At 36.9% G+C, this 23,203-nt stretch overlaps 4 protein-coding genes across 5 annotated transcripts; 3 read left to right on the forward strand and 1 right to left on the reverse strand.

Moving 5' to 3' along the window:
- The first annotated feature begins 337 nt into the window (after nt 1–337).
- On the forward strand, nt 338–9,605 carry LOC114522307 (potassium voltage-gated channel subfamily H member 1-like). The gene is made up of 10 exons (XM_028542969.1): nt 338–1,045; nt 3,385–3,615; nt 3,916–4,035; nt 4,383–4,492; nt 4,678–5,070; nt 5,436–5,838; nt 6,100–6,299; nt 6,679–6,931; nt 7,009–7,205; nt 7,367–9,605. Exons 1-10 carry the CDS (start codon nt 970–972, stop codon nt 9,002–9,004), a joined length of 3,621 nt encoding a protein of 1,206 aa, XP_028398770.1. The 5' UTR covers nt 338–969; the 3' UTR covers nt 9,005–9,605.
- Nucleotides 9,606–9,947: 342 nt separating this feature from the next.
- LOC114522230 (ERO1-like protein beta) lies at nt 9,948–14,540 on the forward strand. Of its 2 annotated transcripts, XM_028542870.1 has the most exons (15): nt 9,948–10,171; nt 11,192–11,308; nt 11,410–11,493; nt 11,699–11,740; nt 11,888–11,950; nt 12,159–12,220; nt 12,412–12,485; nt 12,648–12,768; nt 12,852–12,901; nt 12,978–13,070; nt 13,176–13,259; nt 13,442–13,601; nt 13,820–13,883; nt 13,996–14,082; nt 14,278–14,540. In XM_028542870.1, exons 1-15 carry the CDS (start codon nt 10,073–10,075, stop codon nt 14,455–14,457), a joined length of 1,380 nt encoding a protein of 459 aa, XP_028398671.1. In that variant the 5' UTR covers nt 9,948–10,072; the 3' UTR covers nt 14,458–14,540. The 2 variants fall into 2 exon arrangements, with proteins under 2 accessions (XP_028398671.1, XP_028398672.1); XM_028542871.1 differs by lacking the exon at nt 11,888–11,950 and having other exon boundaries at nt 14,278–14,538.
- Nucleotides 14,541–15,061: 521 nt separating this feature from the next.
- LOC114522228 (protein phosphatase 1 regulatory subunit 37-like) lies at nt 15,062–21,237 on the reverse strand. The gene is made up of 13 exons (XM_028542868.1): nt 20,885–21,237; nt 20,034–20,131; nt 19,914–19,959; nt 19,643–19,743; nt 19,139–19,258; nt 18,767–18,917; nt 18,504–18,649; nt 18,110–18,232; nt 17,830–17,971; nt 17,440–17,606; nt 16,758–17,292; nt 16,443–16,550; nt 15,062–16,300 (listed from the first exon to the last, which is right to left on the reverse strand). Exons 1-13 carry the CDS (start codon nt 21,093–21,095, stop codon nt 16,251–16,253), a joined length of 1,998 nt encoding a protein of 665 aa, XP_028398669.1. The 5' UTR covers nt 21,096–21,237; the 3' UTR covers nt 15,062–16,250.
- Nucleotides 21,238–21,496: 259 nt separating this feature from the next.
- LOC114522336 (cytochrome c oxidase subunit 7A1, mitochondrial-like) lies at nt 21,497–22,412 on the forward strand. The gene is made up of 3 exons (XM_028543004.1): nt 21,497–21,626; nt 21,898–22,017; nt 22,100–22,412. Exons 1-3 carry the CDS (start codon nt 21,555–21,557, stop codon nt 22,250–22,252), a joined length of 345 nt encoding a protein of 114 aa, XP_028398805.1. The 5' UTR covers nt 21,497–21,554; the 3' UTR covers nt 22,253–22,412.
- Nucleotides 22,413–23,203: the final 791 nt, after the last annotated feature.

The following is a 23,203-nucleotide window of genomic DNA, read 5'->3' on the forward strand; positions in this document are numbered from 1 at the left end:
AGGGGCTGAAACATTTTATTTAACTTATAAGTTGCGTAATTTGCATATCCTTCTTGTGACCGGCAAGTGAAAACATAATTCAGTTTATTTTGACTTTATTACCCATTTATTTTATAGACTGTTTGTCCCTCTCTCCGCATGTATCGTCTGTTAGATGTCATTGAAAAAGATTGCCCTGCATAACACGCACGCTTTTTCAACATTTCAAGAATGAAAAAACGTGTTTTAGTAAAGCTTTACTACACTACCGGCAAATGTAAGATATGGTGAGCTAAAAATATTTTACATCGGAAGAGAACAGGTGTTTGTTTTTAGCAGGTATGCAGAATACGGAATCGCGAGGCTCGAGGATCGTTGATTTTGCTCCAAGCCAGTGAAATATCAGATGTGGTTACCACTATAGCGGTTTCCTTTCAAACTCACAATAAAGGAGGGTAGCGCGTATAGCAAACTTAGAAAGTGTATAGGAAGAGTTCACGTTTTGTTTTGTCTAAAAACGTCAATTTTTAGATTGATATGCACTTCACTGACCGCATCCCTCCTGTCGCTAAGCCAAAGAGAATGTTGTGTTTACAATGCAGAGCGCATGCCATGGACGAAAATTCGAGAGAGAAAACAAACCCAAAGTGTTTCAATGTAATCCTGGTTCGATGTAGCTTACACCACCTTAACCTACAGAAATCCTGCCGTCATCCTTGCTTTTCCTTCATGTCGAGTTCCTCCATCGCGAGATCCTCCATCCACGACGTTTTCTCGCACAGTTCACAAGGTTTCCTCGCGTTGCGTACATGCAGCAGGTACCGCAGTTTTGACACATCAGAGACCACCGCACACCTGACATTCGGTGCGATCTCAACGCGCAATTACTCGACAGCAACCGAAGGAAATAAAACGTCCCAAAGAATAGCATTTTGCAGTCGTGTTGGCGACACATACTATAGAAACTAGCAGATCTTCACTGGGCTCATCATGGCTGGAAGACGAGGGTTGGTTGTGCCGCAGAATACGTTCCTCGATAACATTGTAAAGAAGACGAATGGAACACGTATGTTAATTTACCTTGTTTTCAGTTAGTCGTATTCGCTTGACGTTAAACATTCCCTAATATTTGATGCAAGCACAAATTTGAAGCTAACTATACCTTAACTTTTTGACACAACATCAAATAACACTGCATGTTGAGATTACGGTCTTTTGTTTGGAAACAAAGTTCCAACTAGGAACTTTGTTTAAACCAATCTCCTTCATTGTCACAAGCATTTAATAGCACACGAATACTTTCAAATTGTTCCAATTCACGACGAAAACTATAAAGTTATTTAATGCTTCTATATATACGTATATATATATTGTGTGATTGAAATATATGCTAATACACAGAAGAGCCTCAAAGTAAAAATACAATTTGAAAATTATATATTCAACTTTGATAACTTAGTGCGCAGTTTAGCTACCTTCAAATTTTTCAATAATGCAAACGCTTTTTAATAAAACGTTAAGTTTCGGGTAAATCTTGCACATATACTACTGTCTATAATCGTCTCACGGAGAGTAATTTTAAAACACGCAAACAATTTCGGGGCTTCCGTTGAGGCTGAGTTTGTTTTAAATTTGATTTATAAGAAGTGACATTGAAATTGAAGTAAAATGGAACGACTAGCTTTTGTGTTTCAAGGTCGAAAGAAATAATAGATTCTGACTGATGTGATAAAGGTCTCAAGGTTGAAAGTTGGGTTTTTACGTTATCGTGACGTAATCATGGCAACAAGAACGTAAATTATTTTAGGAAATTGCTGTTGCCCACGTTTTCAAAGCTTCTCGTGCAGTCTTTCCAGATTTTTGACAAGAATATCGCGCGGAAGGCGAGATCACGCTGAGATAGGATCTTATACAAAGTTGAAACAAAAGTGGAACGCTGTTTACTTTTCCTAATCAGCCTGTACCGCGGATAATACGTTTGTCGCAATTCAGGAAACAATAAAACAAACGCTTATTTGCATGTTTAATGTTCAGTAATCGAGTCATGGACGCCAAAATGAAGAGATGCACGTTATTTAAAAAGTCTGCATGTCTGAAAACAAACGATTATTACCACACGTTTGAATAAATTGTATGCAATACGGCGACATGTTTCCATGTTTTTAAAGCTGGAGGAATCTGCGGAAAGAAACTTTTGAGGGTATGTTTTGAGGCAGAATGGATAAACTACAAAGAAATTCCCGCTAGAATATTTTTATTTTGCATGCTGTCGTTGCTAATGTGTTTCATACGTAATTTTGATAGGCAGGTATGTTTGATTTACCTCAACGCAACTGATATTCCCGTAATGAAAAATATTCTGAAACTTCAATTACGCAAAAAACATTAACTCATTATTTTAGGACCGTGTGTCAATGACAATGTATCTTCACGTGTTTCCCCCGAAAAAGCGACGCAACTAGAGCCAGCCTTCACTCGACACTGAATAGCTACTTTGTAATATCACGTTATCAACTTGTCCGATCATAAAAATTCTCAACTATGACCTTTGGGAACTAAAATGACCTTTAGGCAGTCAAATGTGATGTCAGGACTATGCATAAGACTACGATATCTGTCTCATTGAACGACATATCACGTTTTCCTTCGTATGGAAAAGCCAAACAGCATTAAATGTAAATGAAGTCTTCAAATTTGACATTGATGAAAATTTAATACCTTTTTTTTATACATACATAAATTATGAATGTCACTTAAATACAATTTACCTAATACAAAGTTAATATAGCTTGTCTGTTGGCCTGTCCCATATGCTTGGCTTTTAACTAACATAATCTCATGCATATATAACAAAGATTTCCAACTCAGGAAGATACTTATGTAGCTTCGTGGAACATTTTGCTGTGCTAACACTCTCGTTCGCTGGATATTTGTTATCACTTAAAGTAAACCGCAAATTCCTCGGTCAGTTTCTTTTGCGCGTGCCTATATATCGGAATTGATAAGTCCCTTTATACCTTCACATGTTTGAGGCGTTTACCGTCGTATAAAGATTGCCATATAGGTTTAGTTGATTGACCTGCCTATGACGACATGACGCTAACCTTCAAATAAGGATTGCTATTGTCCTTTAACATGCCAATCTTTCCCTGCCATATATAATCTGTATTTATAATAGTCTCGTGAATCTAAAATCATTTCATTCTTCTCTGATGAGACAAGACATTCGTTTTTCCGAGTGTACTGGGATAGTAAGATGGAAACTGATGCATCATGAGGCTGTTTCTTGGCCCAGCTTATGCGGCTAATTACGTCCCAAAAGCAGCCCCGAGATGCATTTTCAACCACATTATCACCCCTAAACTCATTCCAAGACGGGTTACTAGGATACTAACTTTCTTACAGATGAGAACTTCCTGTTGGCAAGCGCCCAAATCGTGGATTCCCCGATCGTGTACTGCAGTGAAGGTTACACTAGGATGACAGGCTATAAGAAAAATCAGGTCGTCAAAAAGAAGGCAAATTGTAGCTTCATGTACGGGTCCCTGACCACCAAAGATGCTGTGAGATTGTTGAGAAGTTCCATCCTAGAGAAAAAAGATTCACAGATTGAGATATTGCTATACAAAAGAGACGGTAGGTTGGGGTCTAGGGTGAGCTTAAGGTCCGACCAAACCAGATCACCCCTCGTCCCTGGAAATACAATTATACATGCATTTTACGCGTGGCTCGAAGGTTCATCCTCCAAGAAGAGAGAATAACGTCTGACTCTAGTAGGTCTTTGATAATCTGTAGTTTCACAAAGATCCTTTTATGACTGAATGTAGTTTCCACCTTTTACAACATCTCAGAACGAAACTATTCAGTTCAGTTAAATTCTGTTTTGCTTGATTGGATCTAGAAAATTAATTTAAAGCTCCATTCATTCAATTTTAGGCACACCATTCTGGGTGTTATTAAACATCGGCCTGGTTTATGATGAGTTGGACGAGGGTGTTCTGTTCTTGCTCACGTTTCAAGATATCACCGAGTTTAAAGAACCCATCAACCCCAGCTGTAAGTGTGCTAAATAAACCTTTCTCTCTCGTGTTACACGAAATTAAGGCCATGTTACACGGTACAAAGCTTTCGTTGTTCCCAAATATACATCTCTCAAAAGTAGAATTGCATTGCAAGTTGCACCGTAAAACATGGCCTTTAGTTTGGCCATGAGAAAAATTGCACCGTGTAACAGGGTCTTTAGTTTGGCCACGAGAAAGACCATTCATTTTTTATCTACAGTGGTTGGGAAGTAGTTGCAAAGTCTTTGATAAATACTTTATGACTCAAATTTATATTTTCTTTACCAAGACTAAATAACCGAAGAAAATTATTGAACAAAGAGGCTTCTTTATAATTCATAGATCGTAAACACAGATGGTCAGAATTCAACAAAGTTCTCCACACTAAACCGATGCAAGACAACCCGATTTCGAAGGCAAAAGAGGAGAAAAACCGACTTTTCATCAATCAAGTAAGGAATTCTGCTTTCCTGTTAGTTCAACTTTCAAGTGCTAAAGAAAAAAGTACCTAGAGAAGTTAAGCACAAAGATTTTAACCGAATTTCCGTGACTGTCTTTACCAATACTGTTTTCTTTCGTTGTTTAACGGATTTAGTTTAACGCATTTCTAACATTTCTCGTTTCATTTTGCACCCAGTTAATGGAAGACAACGTGAAAATCCTTCCTGAGTATAAGCAAGAAATACCTGACACACCTCGTTACGTCATTCTTCATTGCTCGACACCGAAGATAGTTTGGGATTGGTTTATCCTAATTTTCATCCTCTACACGGCGACATCTGTGCCGTTCATTGTCTGCTTTAAGTTCGACTCTCTTCCGATGAGTATTGCCGACACGGTAGTGGACTTTATGTTTCTTATTGACATCGTCCTTAATTTCCATACGTCGTACGTCGGCGATGATGGCACCATCGTCTTTGATCTTAAGCGGATAAGAAGATCGTACTTCCGAAGTTGGTTCTTCGTGGATCTCGTCACCTCTTTGCCGTATGGTCTATTAGGCATTTTGATTGGTGGGGGTGTAGGACGGGTGAGAGATTTTTTGTATTCTAGCCCGGAATCAGCCGAGCCTGATAAAAATCAGCTCAGAGGCTCAAAACAAAGAACTTAGGTGGCTATTTAGTAATTAAGAAAAGCCTGATTTTACAAGAGAACATCTCGAACACCACGACACTACTAATCAACAAATTCTAATGTTATTCTAATGCTATTCTAATGCTATTCTAATGCTATTCTTATGATATTCTAATGGTATTCTAATGTATTCTTATGATATTCTAATGGTATTCTAATGCTATTCTTATGTTATTCTAGTGTTTCAAATGCTATTCTAATGTATCTGTAAACAACTATCCTGTATACTAGATTAATTCTTTAAATATTCTAATATTTCAGGGAATAACAGAAATGATAGGTTTTCTAAAAGCAGTCCGCTTACTGCGTCTGAATCGAGTGGTTCGAGCATTAGACCAATACCTGGAGTATGGGTTCATCACACTAATCCTGTGGATGTTATTCTTCTGCCTTTGTGCTCATTGGATGGCATGCATCTTCTTTGCCATAGCTGACCACTACGACAAATTTGATGACATCGGCTGGGTGCGAGCCATGTCGGAACAGACAATGCAACCGCTGGTTATCATCAATGGTACTGTGGTTGAGAAGCCAACCCTTGCCTCGCTGTACATGTCCTCCCTGTACTTTTCTCTCACTAGCCTCACCTCAATTGGGTTTGGGAACATCGCTCCAAACACAACGGCTGAGAAAATATTCTCATGCGTGACTATGATTTTTGGAGGTGGGTTGGAAATTTTCAGTACACGCGCCTTGTAGGTATTTAGGCTTGGTTTCTACATGGTTGTAACAGTGTCGCGACCCTATCGTGAATGTCGATGAACGGCTTAGACTCTTTCTTTCTTCTCACGACGTTTACGGCACGGTTAAAACAAGATAAAAAACTAAGCTTGATGCAGAATGTTGAGGCCATCTTCTCAAACTTTCACAGTTATACGAAAAAATACCCGTTTAATTCGTTAATGTTACTTTCTATCTTTTCCAGGTTTGTGTTACGCTGTGATTTTTGGTCAAGTCACGGCAATTGTGCAACAGGCGCAGAAAAAATCGGAAGGTTACCATCAAACGCTGGACAACATGCGTTCCTTTTGTAAACTTTATCAAGTGCCGAAAGAAATTTCCACGAGAATCATTGATTACTACATGTACACCTGGGTGTTAAATAGAGGAGTGGACACTAACCAGGTGAGAAAATGTTTAACAATGGTCAAAATTTAAGAGCTGACCTTAGTATACAAATCCATTGAATAATAAGCAACATTATAAATAGTTTCTGCAAAGCCAGCAAAGGTGTATACCTAATATATAAACAACAAATCCTGATGACATTCTAATACTATTCTAATGCTATTTTAATGTTATTCTAATGCTATTCTAATGCTATTCTAATGCTATTCTAATTCTATTCTAATGCTATTCTAATGCTATTCTAACATTATTCGTATACTCTCAAAAGTCCTTCATACTTTTTCGTTTGAAAATATATAAAATCATAGCTTATTTCGATAGTAAATTGATTAACTGCAATTCGTTATTTATTTCGTCTTATATCTTTGCATTACAGGTACTCTTGAATTGTCCTAAAGATTTACAATCTGACATATGTATACACCTCAATCGAAAGATAATCGACAGCACACCAGCTTTCGGCGAACTGTCAAACGCCGTCCTGCGAGCTGTGGCGAGGAACTTTGCCATACATCGAGTGGCGCCAGGCGAGAGAGTGGTACATGAAGGGGAAAGTCTGGATTCTGTGTTCTTCATCGGCTCTGGCTCTTTTGAAGTAACGCAGAAAGGCAAAGTTGTAGGACTGTTGGGTAAGGAGAACTGAGTGATCTTTGGATTCAAGGCGATTTTAAAGACTCAAATCTTCAATCAATCGTTTTCGTTCTAGGTGAAGGTGATGTGTTTGGCGATGATGTTTGTCGATTCAGTGACGTTGGTAGATCAGTGGCTGACGTGTTCGCACTCACCTACGCTGATGTTCACGCGATTGGTCGAGATGAACTAATGAATGCTCTCGCGTTTTATCCCGAGTATGGAATTCAGTTTGCCAAAGTTTTCCGACTTTCATTTTGCCTGAGAGATGAGGTTAGAACATCTACCATCTAATCACCAACGAACCATCACACATCTTATCCCCTAACTACCCCCTGGTTCACCCTACGAATCCCTACTCACTCGTACTAAACCTACTACTCCGTCTGGTCTACTTACGCAGTCCTAATACTTTATGTTACTGCTACATTTAGGTAACAATGCGAAAACTTTCCGCGCATCCTCGTGCAAAATCGACCTTCATGGCCAAGGGAATGGAGGGCCGCAGGTATTCTATGGTTGAGGAGATGCAGCAACATGTTTACGACACCGACTCAAACAATGGCGACTTGGGAACACCCAACAGTCAGAATATGACCGACACAGATCCACCGAGCAAACCGTTTATCAAACCCACAAAACCTCGCTATTCCTTTGCAAGCGGTATGGAAGGCATTCCGGAAAATGCCGAACTTGATCCGAGCGGTGACGACGACGATTTTAAACGCTGGAACGACTATCAAAACTCATCATCAGCTTCTGAAGGACTTTTGAACGAAATCACAGGAATGAAATCGGATGTTAGACGCGAAATTGAAGTTATGGGCGGAAAGATGAACCAACTTGAGCAGAATATCTCAACTATACTTAGTCTACTGCAAGAACGCGGGTTCAAATCGTCCGAGTCTTCAAACTCCGCACTTGGCATTCAACCAACTAAGACACCCGAAGCGACAAGAAGCCGAGCTGCGAGTATTTTGTCACGAGTGAAGTCGGAAATGCCCGAAGAGCCTTTGCCGGATTGGGTTGAGTTGGAAAATTTTGGAATGACAGGTAATGCAAAACCAGAGAACGAAGTGGAGAAGGAAGGAGAAAATGAAGAGGAGGCAGAGGAACAGTCAAATAGAATTGGCGGGAGATTGACGAAGAAACGACAAATTGAAGCTAGACGAAAGAAGAAGAAAGCCGAGAAAGCTACACGGAAAAACGATTCAGATGAAGAAAAGGAAACGAATGAGTCGGTGATTCCTGTGACCATACCTGAGGTTCAGCAGCCTGGTACTGCCGCGTTGGAATACGTAGAAGACGTTGAGATGAGTGAGGTTTTGAGTCAAGCTGACCAGCCCGAGTTTCAACAGGACGAAACACAACAAAACCCCGACGATGAGTTGTTAAAACCAGGATCCCTGGGGATGGACGAAGATCAAGAGATGCTGTCATCTTTGAGCCTACAAAATGAAGACGGCAAGAAAAAGCGAAAGAAGAGGAAAGGTGATAAAAAATCGAAGCAAAAAAAAGAAGATGAAGTAGATAGCACAAGTGAAACACCAGGACCTTCGGATCCTCAACCTGGAGACGATGACCAGCCCGAGCTTCAAGAGGACGAAGCAGAAAAAAACCCGGACGATGATTTACTAAAACCAGGAGAAGACGAAGATCCTGGGATGCTGTCATCTTCGAGCCTACAAAATGAAGATGGCAAGAAAAAGCGAAAGAAGAAAAAGGGTAAAAAATCGAAGCGTAAAAAAGAAGAAGACGATGGTGCAACTCCGAGCGAATCACCGGGGCCTTTGGAAGATCCTGCAAATGACGTTGCCATAACAATACCTGAAGAAGGCGATAACATTTCCTACCCAGGTCCCGCAAGGTCGAATTCGTCTCTTTCCGACGACCATCGATCATCGTCCAGAGCAGGCACGAAGGATTCGCCCGAGGAGAATGCACACCCGAAAGAAGATAATTCCAATACATCGAGGGAGCCAAGTCCCGCGCCTGATGGGCCTTTTCTTGCTCCAGGGGAAACAGCCCCGGGTAAAGATTCCCGGAAAAATAGTGACGTCGCCCTCATATAATGGACGTCGATGCGGATGACCATTCCTATTCCAAGTAAGAGATCCGCCACTGTAAACTGTAAGACTGTAAACTGTCTTTTAAACATATTCGCAATCTACGGATTTATAAGTTTATTCCCAGTTCACGCTACTGGCAAACAGCATAATAGCTGTGAGGCTTGCAATGATACACGCAATAATAGATAATGCCCACAATATAGCAATTCTCTTGCGTCCAGAGCTCAAATGACCAACCCGTCTCCAAGAGGGAAAACCCTGGTACGAGGTTGCCCGGCGTCCAGCGAAGCAAAAAGGCAGTGCACTACTCACTGTTAACTGCAAGTAATGAACTCTCTGTTAACTGCAAGTTCGCAACCACGTGTTTACCACCGAAATGAGGCTAAAGAAATGGTTAGCCTGCTTAAATGACACTTTATTGTAGGGAGGAAAATAGCACAACAATGGCACCATGTAATTATTCAAACAAATGTTGTCAATATAAAGAACATAAAGATATTGACATCCGAATTTTAAAACGTTAGCACAAACTTAAAAGCACGTTATGGAAGTATATTTATAAACATTGTACTTAGCTAATAGCTACCATTGTATTTTTTATATCAAACAGCATAGTATGAATATATAGGTCAACTATGAACTGTCTAAGCTGACTTATATACCGGATACCTGTAAACCATGCTGTAAACTCACTGAGCTGTTAAATATCTTGCTGATCATGCGCTGATGCGCTGACAACCCACTTGATAATTTGACATCAAAACCGCCGACAGAAGGCTGTAGTTTTTCGTTTATTTCCCCTCTTCGCGTGTTTTTATCTAATCCACGCGTGTATGGCGCGTGTAAACGCAAAACACCAATGAGAATGTGACAAGAATTTCCCTGTCCACGAGGGCCGTCCACGAATCACGCGAGTCTGTTTATATCAAAACCACTGAGCTGTATATATGCAAAAGTCTCTGAGAGAAAGATGGAAACCTTGGTATTTTAAAGTTGCTGTTTGGTGGTCATTTATACACAATGGATACCTTAATAAAGCTTTATTTAGACGCATAAAGAGCCATTTTAAACATGTCAAGATTTTTGTATCCTACAATTTTATTTATATCCATATTTTCCCCTTCAACGAAATGCCACTACGAGCGAAGCGATGACAAGTGCTTCTGTGAGGTAAGACTTTATAGACGTACGAATTATTTTTATCCTGTTTTATCAAATTTTGTGGCTACAAAATGCATCACGAGTAGCATGCATGTGTGGGTGATAGGTGTACTTGTTCCCTATGGCAATAATCGTAGTAAGTGTAAGTATTTGCGGCAAATATTCGTTGTCTTCAGTGAGGAAATTAACAGATCGACAGATGATATTTCAAACGTGTTCCTCTGCAAGAAAGATGTGCGAAGTAGCACGAATATTCTCTTTGTTTTAAGTGGCCACTTTCTTTAACCTCGTTACTAGTGTCTAATACAGTTGTTTACATCTATGTTTTTATATTTTTTTCCCTGTATTTTGTGGTTCCGTCGAAATTTATGTCAACACTATATGATTTCATAATTTATTTATCATTACGGCCTATAGGGAAATGACTGAGTTTATTATTAACTGAATGATAACGGTTTAAATATGAAATATATTGCAATGCCCTGTATCATATTACCGAAATTGTTATGTCTATACTGACTATGCAACGTAATGTTGAAAATCCTTTGAAAAAACAACCTGCAAAATGATAAACCATGCAAATTTTATTTGCTTTCAGTCATGGCCTATTAACCTTTAAGTACCTTTTCCGATGAGGATTTTTTTGCCAATTTATCTTATAAAACTCCCTTTTAACTACCCAATTGACTTTATGGATTAGTTGTAGATTAAGTCCTTTTGTATCCAATTTACAACGTCTGTTTATGTGTCATTTTAAACCTTTTGATGTTGACTATTTTTCTGTTCATGTTTTAAGTTTAGTTTCAGCCAATTGAAGCTCAACACATCAATCCTATGTGGACTTGTTGCATAGCAATTATACACAGTGATAAACTTGCAAATTATGCAAACTAGATTGAATAGCTATTTCCATAACATGTGGGATATAGGTTTGCTGAAAAAGACTAAAAAATACTTTTTAGGATAAAGTATTTAGGATAAAAACATGGTATTATGAAACAATGTGATAATTCACTTTTGTACTTTCAGCTCACTGGAAAAGTTGAAGACTGTTGTTGTGATGTTGAAACTGTAAATAATCTAAATAAAGAAGTCTATCCACAAATTTTAGAACTAGTAAAACAAAATTATTTTAAATTTTACAAGGTAAATACAGGTTATTTCACATTTTCTTTTACCAAACCCTGATAAGATGATAAGAGAATGTGCCTATTGTTCAAGTTTAACCAAATATTTTTTCAATGTAGGTAAATCTGGAAAGGGCCTGTCCATTTTGGCATGATGATTGGACTTGTAGTTTGAAAGATTGTACCGTACAGACATGTGAAGAGGTTAACATAACAGAATATCAATATTCACTACACCTTGAAGCTCCTTATAAATAGGCTATTTAGGGAAGGGGGAGACAGAATTCCTGAGGCCTAGAGCACCTTGGAAGTAATAGGTGCATTGCTTTAAGAAAAACATTGGAACTAAATTAATAATGTCTATTATCAGTGCATTTTTTGTCAATAAAACTATACATCTTTAATTTAGGAAGAAGTCCCAGCTGGAGTGAAAGGGTATCATTCTAAAAAGGTACTTAATTAACAGTCTCATTTAGTTAGAATAGAAAGTCTACTCTGTTAAGATAAAACACTATTAAGCTAATCCAGTTAAAATTTAAATTACTTTCAATAATATTTTACCATGTTTAAGCTAATTTAACTCTTAAACATTTTAAAGAATTTTAACCATAAACCTAACACATTCTCAAAGGGGAATGGTAAACATCTGCAATATCACAAGGTAACAAAGATCCATTGTCATTAATTAATATATAATATAACTGTTGATAACTAAATATAACTAATGATACTGATATTGGGATAGAGGATGATAGATATAACTAATGATACTGATATTGGGATAGAGGATGATAGATATAACTAATGATACTGATATTGGGATAGAGGATGATAGAACCTCACTTATTGCATTACATTATTTGTGCTAGGACCAAAAAGAAAAATGTGATGGGAACAATTCCACGCTTGGTGATGTTGATGTTCATTTGAGGTAATATTAAGTTTTTAATAGAAAAAGTTTATATGCTTAATTTCAAAATAATTTTAAAAAATGCAATACAATTGATACTATAAACAAGAGATATTGGCAGGCAATTTTATCACCTTACCTGGTATTTTATTCTGGCTAATGCCAGATAATTTCACTTAAGATAGATAACTGAATATGATGTTATATTTTAGTGAGGCAGATAAACAAGCATTTGAAACTTGGCAACATCATGATGATGCTGAAGATAGTTTTTGTCATCCTGAAGGTTGGTTCTTTAATGATAAAACACAGAAATGTGCACAATTGATTGCATGATTATTATAATCACTGCAATAGAAAATTAATGAAACAAATCTGCCAGGGTTGTATGGTTATGAAACTTGCAAACCTTAGTCTCCTATTTTTCTATTTTCTTCTTCCACTGTAGATGAGTTTTCTGCAGATTCAAAGTATGTCAACTTACTACTAAATCCAGAAAGGTTTACAAACTACAAAGGGGAGTCAGCAAACAGAGTGTGGTACAGCATCTACAAGGAAAATTGCTTCAAGTAAGGTTGAATGTGTTTTGCCAGTGAATGGATTAAAACCACCTTGAAATATAGTTAATATAATATGTCTTTGTTGTTTTTAGGGTCCCAAATATGTACACAGAAAAGTATGAAGCATCATCCATGTTAAACCGTAAGTTTTTTTATCACGTTTCTAAAATTTTGATACATGCTTGCCCAAATTTAACCTCCAGTCTTGATTGTCTTAGAAATGTGTTTGGAGAAAAGAGTGTTCTATCGTGTTATCTCTGGGATGCATGCAAGTATCAACACACATCTTTCCGCACAGTATTTGTTTAAAGGTTTGTGATAGTACTAGAACTACGTAGCAGTTCATTGTCTCGCAATGGTCTTAGGGTATCATGCCCATCTATGTGTTTGTTATGGCATATATTTTTTATCACTAGGAAATGGATTTATGAAGCCTGAATGGCGTCCAAATGTTGAAGAATTTAAAAAGAGATTTGATCCAGAGAGAACAAAAGGACAAGGTGTGTTTTTATACCTTCAGCTTTTGACTTCATTATAAGTAAGATGCACTGACTAAAATCTTAGCTGACAGAACTCCAGGCAAGACATCATCTAGTGTTGTGTAGGAGGACTTGTTACTTCTATTATTTTGTCTTAAACACATTATTTTGTAACATCACAATATGTGCATTTTCATGTGTAGGTCCCAGTTGGTTGAAGAATATTTATTTCCTCTATCTTCTTGTATGGAGAGCTGTTGTAAAGGCAGGCCCTTATTGGCAGCAGGAGGGATTCTTCACTGGTAATGTGACAGAGGATGCCATTGTGAAGAAATATGTTGGAGAGCTTTTATCTCAGTCAAGGTAGATTATTTTTCAGCTGATTATACCACAAAATTATACCACCCACATCTTTAAACTATTACTCAATTATCACCTGGTCGGGTGATTTAGTCAGGCAATGATAAAGCAAAGTGTGCTCATTAACCTGCAACACCTGGTTCTTCAATTAAGCCCCAGATTGTGAGCGGGAAAAAAATACCATAACACTTACCTTCTATTGATGTATTTGTATTTTGTAGAAATTGTCCAAACACATTTGATGAGACAATATTGTTTACAGAAGAAAAGTCTAAAAGCCTGAAGGTAGAGGCTGGTACCATAATTCATAAACAAGTCAATTGCATTTTGCTGTGGCAAACTAATAGTACTTTCTTTGCTTATTTTACTGTTAATTTTCTCGCAATGTTTTCTTTAGGAAGAATTTCGGAAAAAATTTCGCAACATAACAAGAATAATGGACTGTGTTGGCTGCCAAAAATGCAGATTATGGGGAAAAGTCCAGGTATGATTTGCACTTCGTACACTTATTGATTGGTAGGTAGCTGCTTGATTTCTAGAAACAAAATCTAAAGAGTTTTAACTGATTGTTTCCATCCAATAAAACTTTTTTTATTGGAAAATGTTTGGGACAGAATGTAAGTGGAATCTAGAAAATTAGCGGAATTGATTAGTGATTTTTATTTGGTTTTATCTGTAGACTCAAGGTATTGGTACAGCTCTGAAAATCCTGTTTTCAAGTCACCAATTTAACAAAGAAAGTGTGAGTCCAACATTTCGTCTGAAACGAAATGAAATTGTGTCACTTTTCAACGCTCTAGGGAGGTATTCTAGTAGCATTCATTATGTACAATCCTTTCGTTCTATTACAAAGAGGTGAAGTTCAATAAGGATAAAAATATCACGTGTACATTGTATTGGAATATTGATTAAATAACAATCAGCATCCAGTAATTTTGAAATGTCAAAGAATTTGCTACAACGCTCTGAAACTGCCCCGAGATCCAGAGTTTTTTTAATAGGTCATTCTTCACGAGTGTCTAAGTTCTTAACGAGTATTTAATCCTTATTTTCGCATTTTCCAAAATTATCCACTAATTACCGTTAATTATCGTTTGCTCTTGGATTTTAATTAGCTAATCATGTAGTTAACGTGCGTCAGTGCTTGCGTAGCATGAAGTTTTTCGAAAATTATTGACCGCTGCTATACTGAGGACTCGTATTTGCAAAAATTGACAGTATTTTTTGTCAAAAATGTTGGCAAAGTTGCAAAGGAACAAGGAAGAAGTTAAAAACATCAAAATAGTTCAACGAAAAAACGCTCTTGTTATGAAAACGCCCTTTTGAGTAAGACTACAGGTTGCATACACTGGTTGTAGATGAAAATGGAGTCCGTTTTATTAAAATCTTCGCTCGAGTCGCCATTCGGCATTGAGTCATCGACACTTCTCCCGAAGCAAAAATATATTCCGTTGCTGTCAAAATGACTAAAATAAAAGCATGTTGGAAGTTTACAAGCTTCGAGTGGATAACGGTTGAAAACCTTGGTATGTGTTGCTACTATATTGATAATTACGATACTATGATAACTTATGATAACTACGTTTTAACTGCAGTTTAATAACGCGAACTGTACGTACTAACATTTTTTATACAACAGGCCAAACTATGTGATTAAATTTAACTACCTTTAAAGTCCAAAAATATAATCAAAATGTAGTTAAAAAGCTTTATACAACCGATCCCAGCTGGTGGCCGAGTGGTAAAGGCAATAGCCTCACATATAATCATTTAATTCAACAACTCCCCGTTCAAAAGTTGAAGTTGCTTGTAAGCGGTGTTCAATAATGCAATTTCGGTAAGCGATTTCAATGCGCATTTTTCTCAAACAAGTTGACATCAGTAATCCGTTTCCGTGGTTTAAGTAAGTTTAGCAAGAAACAGAACAAAAATATTACTTGCATTATTAAATCTATGGGTCGGTCGATGAGTTCAAAGTGTGGCCTCTATAGTCTCGCAAGTGGTAAGTAAGTGGAATCCCAAAGTGGTTGTCGATAGTTTTTTTCACTCTGACCTTAAAGAATTAGTTACGAATGACATGCTTCTTGTTGTTTGATATATTATACAAGGGAGCAATAATTTCAGCTCACTTTCAACAAAAACTGTGAACATTGAGGACGACAATATTGAATTAAAATTTATAGTTACATATATCAAAATCTACATTAACCCGTTTGCAAAACGCTATCCTTTAATTACACTTTTGATAAAATATCGTACGGGAAATGGGCCGATTTCGCGTGATTTCAAATGGTTGCAATTTACAACACTATGAACAGAGGTGTCCCTAAGAAATTATCCCTTTTGAAATCAAACTCTTTGGAATTTTAATACCAATTATAAAATTAAAAAATTAGATCTTGAAATAATAATCAGGCATTAAATTCAATCAGAAGCCCATGCAGGGTAATTTTTTGTGACACCATGCACATCTTCTATGCTGGAAGACACTCAACGAAGCACCGAAATGATTATTTTTACACTAGAAATTAAACTTGTTTTCGCTCTATTTTCTCGAGTCGTTTATATTAATATTATTAAGTTAATATAAACGAAATAGTTTACATTCATCGTGTCTTTAAATTACAATTGTAAATAAAACTGGAGATATTTCTAACTCACTGGGGATTCCAGGATTTCCTTCATATCTTTATTCCAGAATTCTATGAATAAAAATAGGATACACTCAACGTCAAATCCAAGAACTCTCTTATTTTGAACCACTCTTATTTTGCTAATTTTAGGAATTTGGATGAACTATACGGTCATTCACAAACACAGTAAAACTAAAGGAACACATGTTACCTTCGGTGTCATCTTGCTTCGGAAGGTCGGATAGATCAATTTTTACTCCGGACACATTCGCTAAAAGCTCGTCCAGTTCTTTGTCAAATTCCTCGGGATCAGAAATTTCTAGATAGAGTCAGAGAATGTCATGAGGCTATTTTAAATCAAAGTTATGGTGAGTTAAAACTACTTGTTTTCATGTAAGAAAATGTTTATATGACGTTTGGGACAGCATTTGAGTGAAAATTACAAAAATCGTATGGTCCCTGGCATGTCGCGTGCTTGGTCATACATAGAGAATATCCACTGTTATCACACCGCCGGTTGACGTACCTTCAATATTCTCGGCATTATTAAAAAGCTGGTCATCTTTATTCAAACTATCCTGGCTAGTTTCATTAGGTAGCTCATCAATAATGTTGTTAAAATGTTCACTCGCTCCTTGCAAACAACGCTGCTCGGTTTCATAAGACAACTCCGTATTATCATCACGCACGGGACTGACGATAAACCGTGAACTACGACCATCCACGTGATTTTCAAATCCACAACTATCTCCCGTATCTACAACACTGTTGCAACTGCTATCGGCGACGTCATTCTCAATCGTTACGTCATCACCAGGTGCAACGTCAGCAATGACGTCACTGTCTGGATTATGACCAGAACTGTTACAATGTGATTCGATTTCATTATTAGAGACATCGTCTTTATTGTCATCTGATTCAAGACGTTGGGCGATTGCTAGTTGTTCAGCTTCAAGGTCGTTTTGTCGCCTCAATTCTTCTCTTTCAACGCCTAATTTCTTATTTCTCTCTAAATATTGATAAATGTCAACAAGCAGCGATGTCTGTGTTCTCTCCATACCCTGGTGAAATAAAACATGTTTAGTTCCACTGTTCGTGACTTTAGGTCTTATCTTCGTGTTCAGCAAATCCTCAATACACGAATTTAATCCTTGATTGGATTAGGATCAGCCGTCTTTATTAGATTAAGTTTATAGATGACAACTGACCTGTTCCTTCTTTAGATCTTTATCCAGATCAATTCTCACGACAGTTTCGTTAATTTTCACAGCTAAAGTGAGCGCCATCAAACCTCCCACGAACAGGTCATTTTCACGAAGATCCAATCTTAACAACGTCCGCGTGTCGGCAACATACTCAGCCAGAGCCACAGCGCCTAGCGAGACGAACAAACCAGAGAGAAGTTAATCACCTCTTTGCAACCCTCCTTCTTCCCTGAGGGTAAAATCGTCGTGGTAAAATACGACGAGGACAGATGGTGTAAACAAACCCAGGTGCGGTGGGTAATCGTTTTGTTCAGGTAAACATATTTAGTTCAGACGTAAAATTTAGTTCAGTGTACTAATAATTATCATGAGACTACGAAATTCAGAACCTACCTTCAGCAGTTATCTTCGTATTTAATAATCCCAGCCGAAGTAAAGACCTGTTTTTCAACAATCCTATTTGCAGATTGCGAATGCCGTCATTTCCTAATCGATTGTGACCAATGTTAAGAGTTTGAATGTTTTGTGTCGTCGCCTGGAAGTTGAAAAGTGGAACATTTCACAGAAGAATTCGCAGGGAAATAATGGACCGACAAAACGGAATCGAAATTCAGGTAAGGACATGAAATTAGAAAAAGGATATCCATATTGGATAGAACTGTAGTCGACTGACCAGAAGATTTGCCATGGAAATCATGCCAGTTCTTGTTATTTGATTATTCCACAACACCAAGGTCCTAACTCCTGACGATTTCTGCTGTGCCAGACCATCACATAAATGTTGTGTTCCTTGGTCCTTGAGGTGGGATGGTTTATAGATATTATGAAATATAATACACTGCAATGATAGCATTGCAAGAATTGCTTGGTCAAGAAATGTGTTTCTAACTGCACAAGACTTAGACACTCTGAATAGATACTCAAATATCACTCCGCACATGATAAAAAGAGAACAAATTTTATATTTGAAATATTTGGATACAAATATTTTGACTTGGTCAGAAACGGTCATGAAAATAAAACTTCAAATTAAAAGCATGCGATGGATAGAGAATGTGACAACTTACTTGCAACATGTTATTCCTAACATCCAATAATTGTAAAGTTGAATTTGATCTCAACATGGCCGACAGGGTGCTGGCATCAGATGAAATCAAGAAGTTATCTCCCAAAAATAGTTCACTTACAGATTGATTGAATTTGATTCCTGTGCCTAAAAGATGAAAAATTTCAGTCAGAATTAGTGGTTAAACAAATTAAATTTACAGGACATGGACTGTGTGAACTAAACATTTAGTAATGCATAAACTTTTAGGATCACATAACTTACATAATATTAGTAATAATTTTCCAGATAAATTATCGCCCTCCAGATGGACAACTCTTAACGTTGTATTCAGTTTTAACGAACGAGCCATCACAGCCATGCAAGGATCATTGAAGCAACAATGACGTACATCAATATATTCAATAAAATCAGCCTGGCATTAGAGGAAAACAGGTTTAAAAATTATATAAACACTTGAGAATTTCATACAGAATTATTTAATGCATCAACTTGCAATTTATCTAGATGTACCCACTTTAGTATTTTATTATATGCAAGTCATGCAGATTCACTTTGGTACTCATTTTCAAACAATTTGACTGTTTATATAAAAATCTTCCATCCTTTATTGTGGCATATGCATGTCACATTTACCTTTCTAACCATCTGGCTAAATATCTGCCATCCTCTGGTTTTGACTCTTGGATTGTATCCAATGCAGACGTGAAGAGCTGACTGATAAAATTCAATCATTTCTATTATAGCAATAGCTCCCTAAAAAGGAAAGATTTTAACTGTGATGGTTTTGACAGATTACAATTATATTTTCAACAATTCTCAGATAGAGAGTGTAACAGAATGAATGAAATATTTTCCTAGTAAACAGATTACAACAACATCAAGCCTATGGGGATGAGCTGGATTATTGATAAAATATTGCGGTGTATGAACATGTATTAAGCAACTTTTCTTCACAATCAAGTGTTTCATATTGGACCTTTCCTTGAGGACAAACGAAGAATGACAATCCCGTAATGTGGACGTTCAATATGATCAAAACCACAAAATATTGGTTCTATTAAAATATATCACTGAATAATTTTGAATGTTAACATGGTCTGACTTATTTCACTGTTGAGATGAAAAGACTGCACATACCTCATCTTCTAAACTTGTATTTTCAATATCCAGTGTGTGCACCTGAACTCTTTTAAATACTTCTTCCAGAGCCTCACAACTTTTTATTTCTAATTTGATTCCTAAAATATATCAAAACTAAAATAAATTTGAGGTATCAGAGAGGCCTGATTATGAGATATTGTATAGAAACAAGTCAAACAATAGCATGCAAATCAGCACCTAAACATTTAAGCCATAAATATTCATTGTACTGAAATCACAATCAATAAAAATTAAATATCAAACTAGCCTTTAAAATCTAAAATATCCATTCTATTTTGAAATACATCATGCTCCTACAAAAGGTTAAAAGCAGAAAGATTTAATGTGCATTCAATTTGACTAAAGAAATATACAATGAAATATCGACCTTTAATTGTTTAACTAGCTTATCAATTGGCTTGATTCTTAATCTTGCACAAGCATTCATATATGCCTTGATGACTTCTGTTGATGTTGCATTTAGGGCTAAATGAAAATGAAATATGCAGTTATTCTCACTATTCTTCAACTGTCCCATGCCAAAAAAATTCACTTCCCAGTGTTTCTGGGGCTGGTTGTATGAAAGCCGGATAGTGATTTTTTGAACCGCTCTAAAAATGATTGAAGAACAATCATGTTTCAGCTTTGGAACCAACAATTGTTCAAGAGGATTCTCCATTTAGGGATACTAAGATTTATTCAAAGTTGAAACACTATCCGGTGGATAGCCCTAACCAGCTTTCATACAACCGGACCATGGTCAGCAATATGCTGCACCACTAGACTAGCTGGTACTTAAATGAAACAAGACCAAATTTCATAATTACATTGTTAGTTTTATCAATCTACATAATAGTGAGCAAAGGAGATTTTCAAATAATTTTTAAATGGTGATCATATTGAGTGACCGAGACAATGACATGTATCAAATAAAAGCATCAAAACATGTATCAAATATGCAAACTACCAGCAATGTATGTAGCTCTTGCCCAGGCAAAGTTCAGATTAGTCTTAACCAAACTAATATGATACTAAGAGGACTTAGCCACACATGCATAAATAACTGGCAGCATCTTACACACTTCAAGATTACATCAAACTTCCAATAGCAAGTGGCCTGCTCTCAAAACCGATACAATTCATTCAGGTCAAATTACGTATGAAAAGAATGTTGATGATAATTATTGCAGTTACACGTAACACCTAAATATATAGAACTAAACTTTAGATGCTGTTTACCATTTGCCCATGGATCAAACGGCTCTACTGACTTGGATACGAGTCTATCGTCGTCAGGAAATGAAACTCTACGTTTCTTTTCTTTCTTGATCTGCGTGACTTGACCTTGGCGTGATAATGTTGGCAGTATATCTCTGGATAAATCTTCCTGTTCTGCCTGTCCCTCGCCATTGCCGGCAAATATACCCGGATCGCTTTCATCGATATCCATTTAACACGACGGTTTTTGTGCTTTTAAACGCTCATTCCTAACCTGCTTTGCGTTTCGTCGTCACTTTCATGTTTATGTATTGAAAAATTTTGAAATGAAAATAAAAAAGCCTGTCCGAACCAGCTACATGCTCCATATATTTGGAAAAGAACAATATTATCCACTTTGGGGGGAAGGGGTGGGGAACTATCTACGCCATTCTAAAGTACAAGTATTTGAGTGTTATTTTTGACAAATTGTTAAAAAAATCACCGTTTTGTGTAATTCATTTAATACACGAATAAAATAAGGAATATTTTTAAAATATACACACTAAAAGTCCTGAAATAATATTGACCGACCAACGTTGAATTTCACTTTTCGCGCGCCGGATCGGAGCCTAGTAACTAAACTAAAGTCGCCATTTTTGTTTTTGAAGAAAAGTTTTTTTGCACAAAATATTTGTGAAATTTTCCTCTGATGTTTTATAAACACAACTCTTTCAGTGGTCGTTTAGGTTCCGCGGAGCCGTTCACCGCGTACCAACCACAGGTAAGTTATTTTGCCTTACTTTAATACCAATTTTATTTTAAATAGTATATTTAATTTATTTATATAGATTCTATATTATTATTAAGATAGTCTGCAATCTACGTTTGAGATTTTACATTTTTTTATTTAAAACCACCATTTAATAGATTAAACAGGTCCTCCAGTATTATTTTTGCAGGTTCACCCTTATTGTAGGTTCACCAAAATATTTTCCTCTTAAAATTTCACAGAAATCATATTCAACTCTATCTAATTTATTGAATTTTTTAAGGTTCTGACAGAGCTTCGACCAGAAATACCTCGCCCAGTAATGGCATCATCTGGCTCAACCGGGAGTTTTTCCATTGCCAACCGAACCAACAATATCTTGAAGTATCAAAAGTTGTTCCAGGTGACTCTTAATCCAAGCACCTGAATTTGAAGTCTGGGAATATTGCTCTGGTCATCCAGTCAAACCTATCTTTTCATTCTAGGCAGGTGACCATTCTATTCCTGTACATTTAAGAGGCGGTTCTCGGGATAAGATGATCTACAACATTGCAATGGGTATTTCTGTCATTGGCATTGGAATCACTCTTGGCACTATTTATGCAATGGCATCAGGCAAATTGAAGAAAGCCTCCTAAGCCTTTATTCTAATAAATTTATACATGGCCATGTCTGGCTGTGAAATTGATGTAAAAACAATATCAGATCCTCTGTAGTTTTGTTGATTTCCTGTATTTATATAACAAATTTATTGAAGTAGATTATTTTTATGTTTAAAATCCTTAGTAATACACAACACATTAGACTATATGATACTGCAGGGTATTGTTTGTAGGGTGGGGTCAAAACAAATAGACCAAAAATCTTGGTCTTACTCTCCCCCCTTCTCAGAGTTAGTGGTATGCAACATATGTGTACCACCAATGTCTTCTTTTCTGGTAACACCAAAAAATAGATAGCATTGGATGAAGGTGCAACTCTGTTCATTAACTAATCCATTTCTGGGGCGTGCTCACTTCTACAAATCTGGGTGGGGGAATGGGGTAATCATCCCGGTGCCAAAGGGGGCCAGACACACATACTTACAGTGAGATATATACCACCCAAAATTTACCACCCATAGATATACCCAGAGGAGCAAAGTCGTTTGGGGACTGGTAATCACTAACTTTGATTGGCTTTATAAACATAAACCCGGACATTGTACCAAACAAAATGTGAAAAATAACGACAGATCCAATGGATGTCACCAGGAAATATTTATCAAAGGCACAAAGAATTACAATTCAGGATTGAACAGCGAAAGGGGAACGATTTATAATCTATAGGCTTTGAAATGTTCTAAACTGGTACGTGTCTATACTCCATAATTGCTCACTTGACTACATTAAAGCATGCATTTTTTTGTATATGAGCTTAGCATGTCGTTTTCTAAAGACATAATCCATTGCTTTAACTTCAAAAAGGGTTTTAAAAGACGTCAATTCGAATTTGAGCGTAAAAATAAGGCTTCGAAATCAACTGCATTAATATTCGAAAGAACATTTGACGTTCAGTATTTGAAGATTTTGTACTGTTTTGATGTTTTT

This window comes from Dendronephthya gigantea, unplaced genomic scaffold, assembly GCF_004324835.1.
Source record: "Dendronephthya gigantea isolate DGI-Jeju-01 unplaced genomic scaffold, DenGig_1.0 000022F, whole genome shotgun sequence".
In the NCBI taxonomy this organism is placed as follows: domain Eukaryota; kingdom Metazoa; phylum Cnidaria; class Anthozoa; order Malacalcyonacea; family Nephtheidae; genus Dendronephthya; species Dendronephthya gigantea.

What these genes read in the sequence shown, in the direction of transcription:
- LOC114522307 (XM_028542969.1), top strand. Translation starts at nt 970, where the DNA reads ATGGCTGGAAGACGAGGGTTGGTTGTGCCGCAGAATACGTTCCTCGAT. An exon ending in AAAGAAGACGAATGGAACAC is followed by an intron (nt 1,046 to 3,384) that starts GTATGTTAATTT and finishes ACTTTCTTACAG; the next exon opens with ATGAGAACTTCCTGTTGGCA. An exon ending in AGAACCCATCAACCCCAGCT is followed by an intron (nt 4,036 to 4,382) that starts GTAAGTGTGCTA and finishes TATAATTCATAG; the next exon opens with ATCGTAAACACAGATGGTCA.
- LOC114522230 (XM_028542870.1), top strand. Translation starts at nt 10,073, where the DNA reads ATGTCAAGATTTTTGTATCCTACAATTTTATTTATATCCATATTTTCC. An exon ending in TACAAGGAAAATTGCTTCAA is followed by an intron (nt 12,769 to 12,851) that starts GTAAGGTTGAAT and finishes TGTTGTTTTTAG; the next exon opens with GGTCCCAAATATGTACACAG. An exon ending in AGAGAGAACAAAAGGACAAG is followed by an intron (nt 13,260 to 13,441) that starts GTGTGTTTTTAT and finishes TTTCATGTGTAG; the next exon opens with GTCCCAGTTGGTTGAAGAAT.
- LOC114522228 (XM_028542868.1), bottom strand. Translation starts at nt 21,095, where the DNA reads ATGGATATCGATGAAAGCGATCCGGGTATATTTGCCGGCAATGGCGAG. An exon ending in AGCTAGTTAAACAATTAAAG is followed by an intron (nt 19,960 to 20,033) that starts GTCGATATTTCA and finishes AACCTTTTGTAG; the next exon opens with GAGCATGATGTATTTCAAAA. An exon ending in AAGATCTAAAGAAGGAACAG is followed by an intron (nt 17,293 to 17,439) that starts GTCAGTTGTCAT and finishes TTATTTCACCAG; the next exon opens with GGTATGGAGAGAACACAGAC.
- LOC114522336 (XM_028543004.1), top strand. Translation starts at nt 21,555, where the DNA reads ATGTTTTATAAACACAACTCTTTCAGTGGTCGTTTAGGTTCCGCGGAG. An exon ending in TCACCGCGTACCAACCACAG is followed by an intron (nt 21,627 to 21,897) that starts GTAAGTTATTTT and finishes GAATTTTTTAAG; the next exon opens with GTTCTGACAGAGCTTCGACC. An exon ending in AGTATCAAAAGTTGTTCCAG is followed by an intron (nt 22,018 to 22,099) that starts GTGACTCTTAAT and finishes TTTTCATTCTAG; the next exon opens with GCAGGTGACCATTCTATTCC.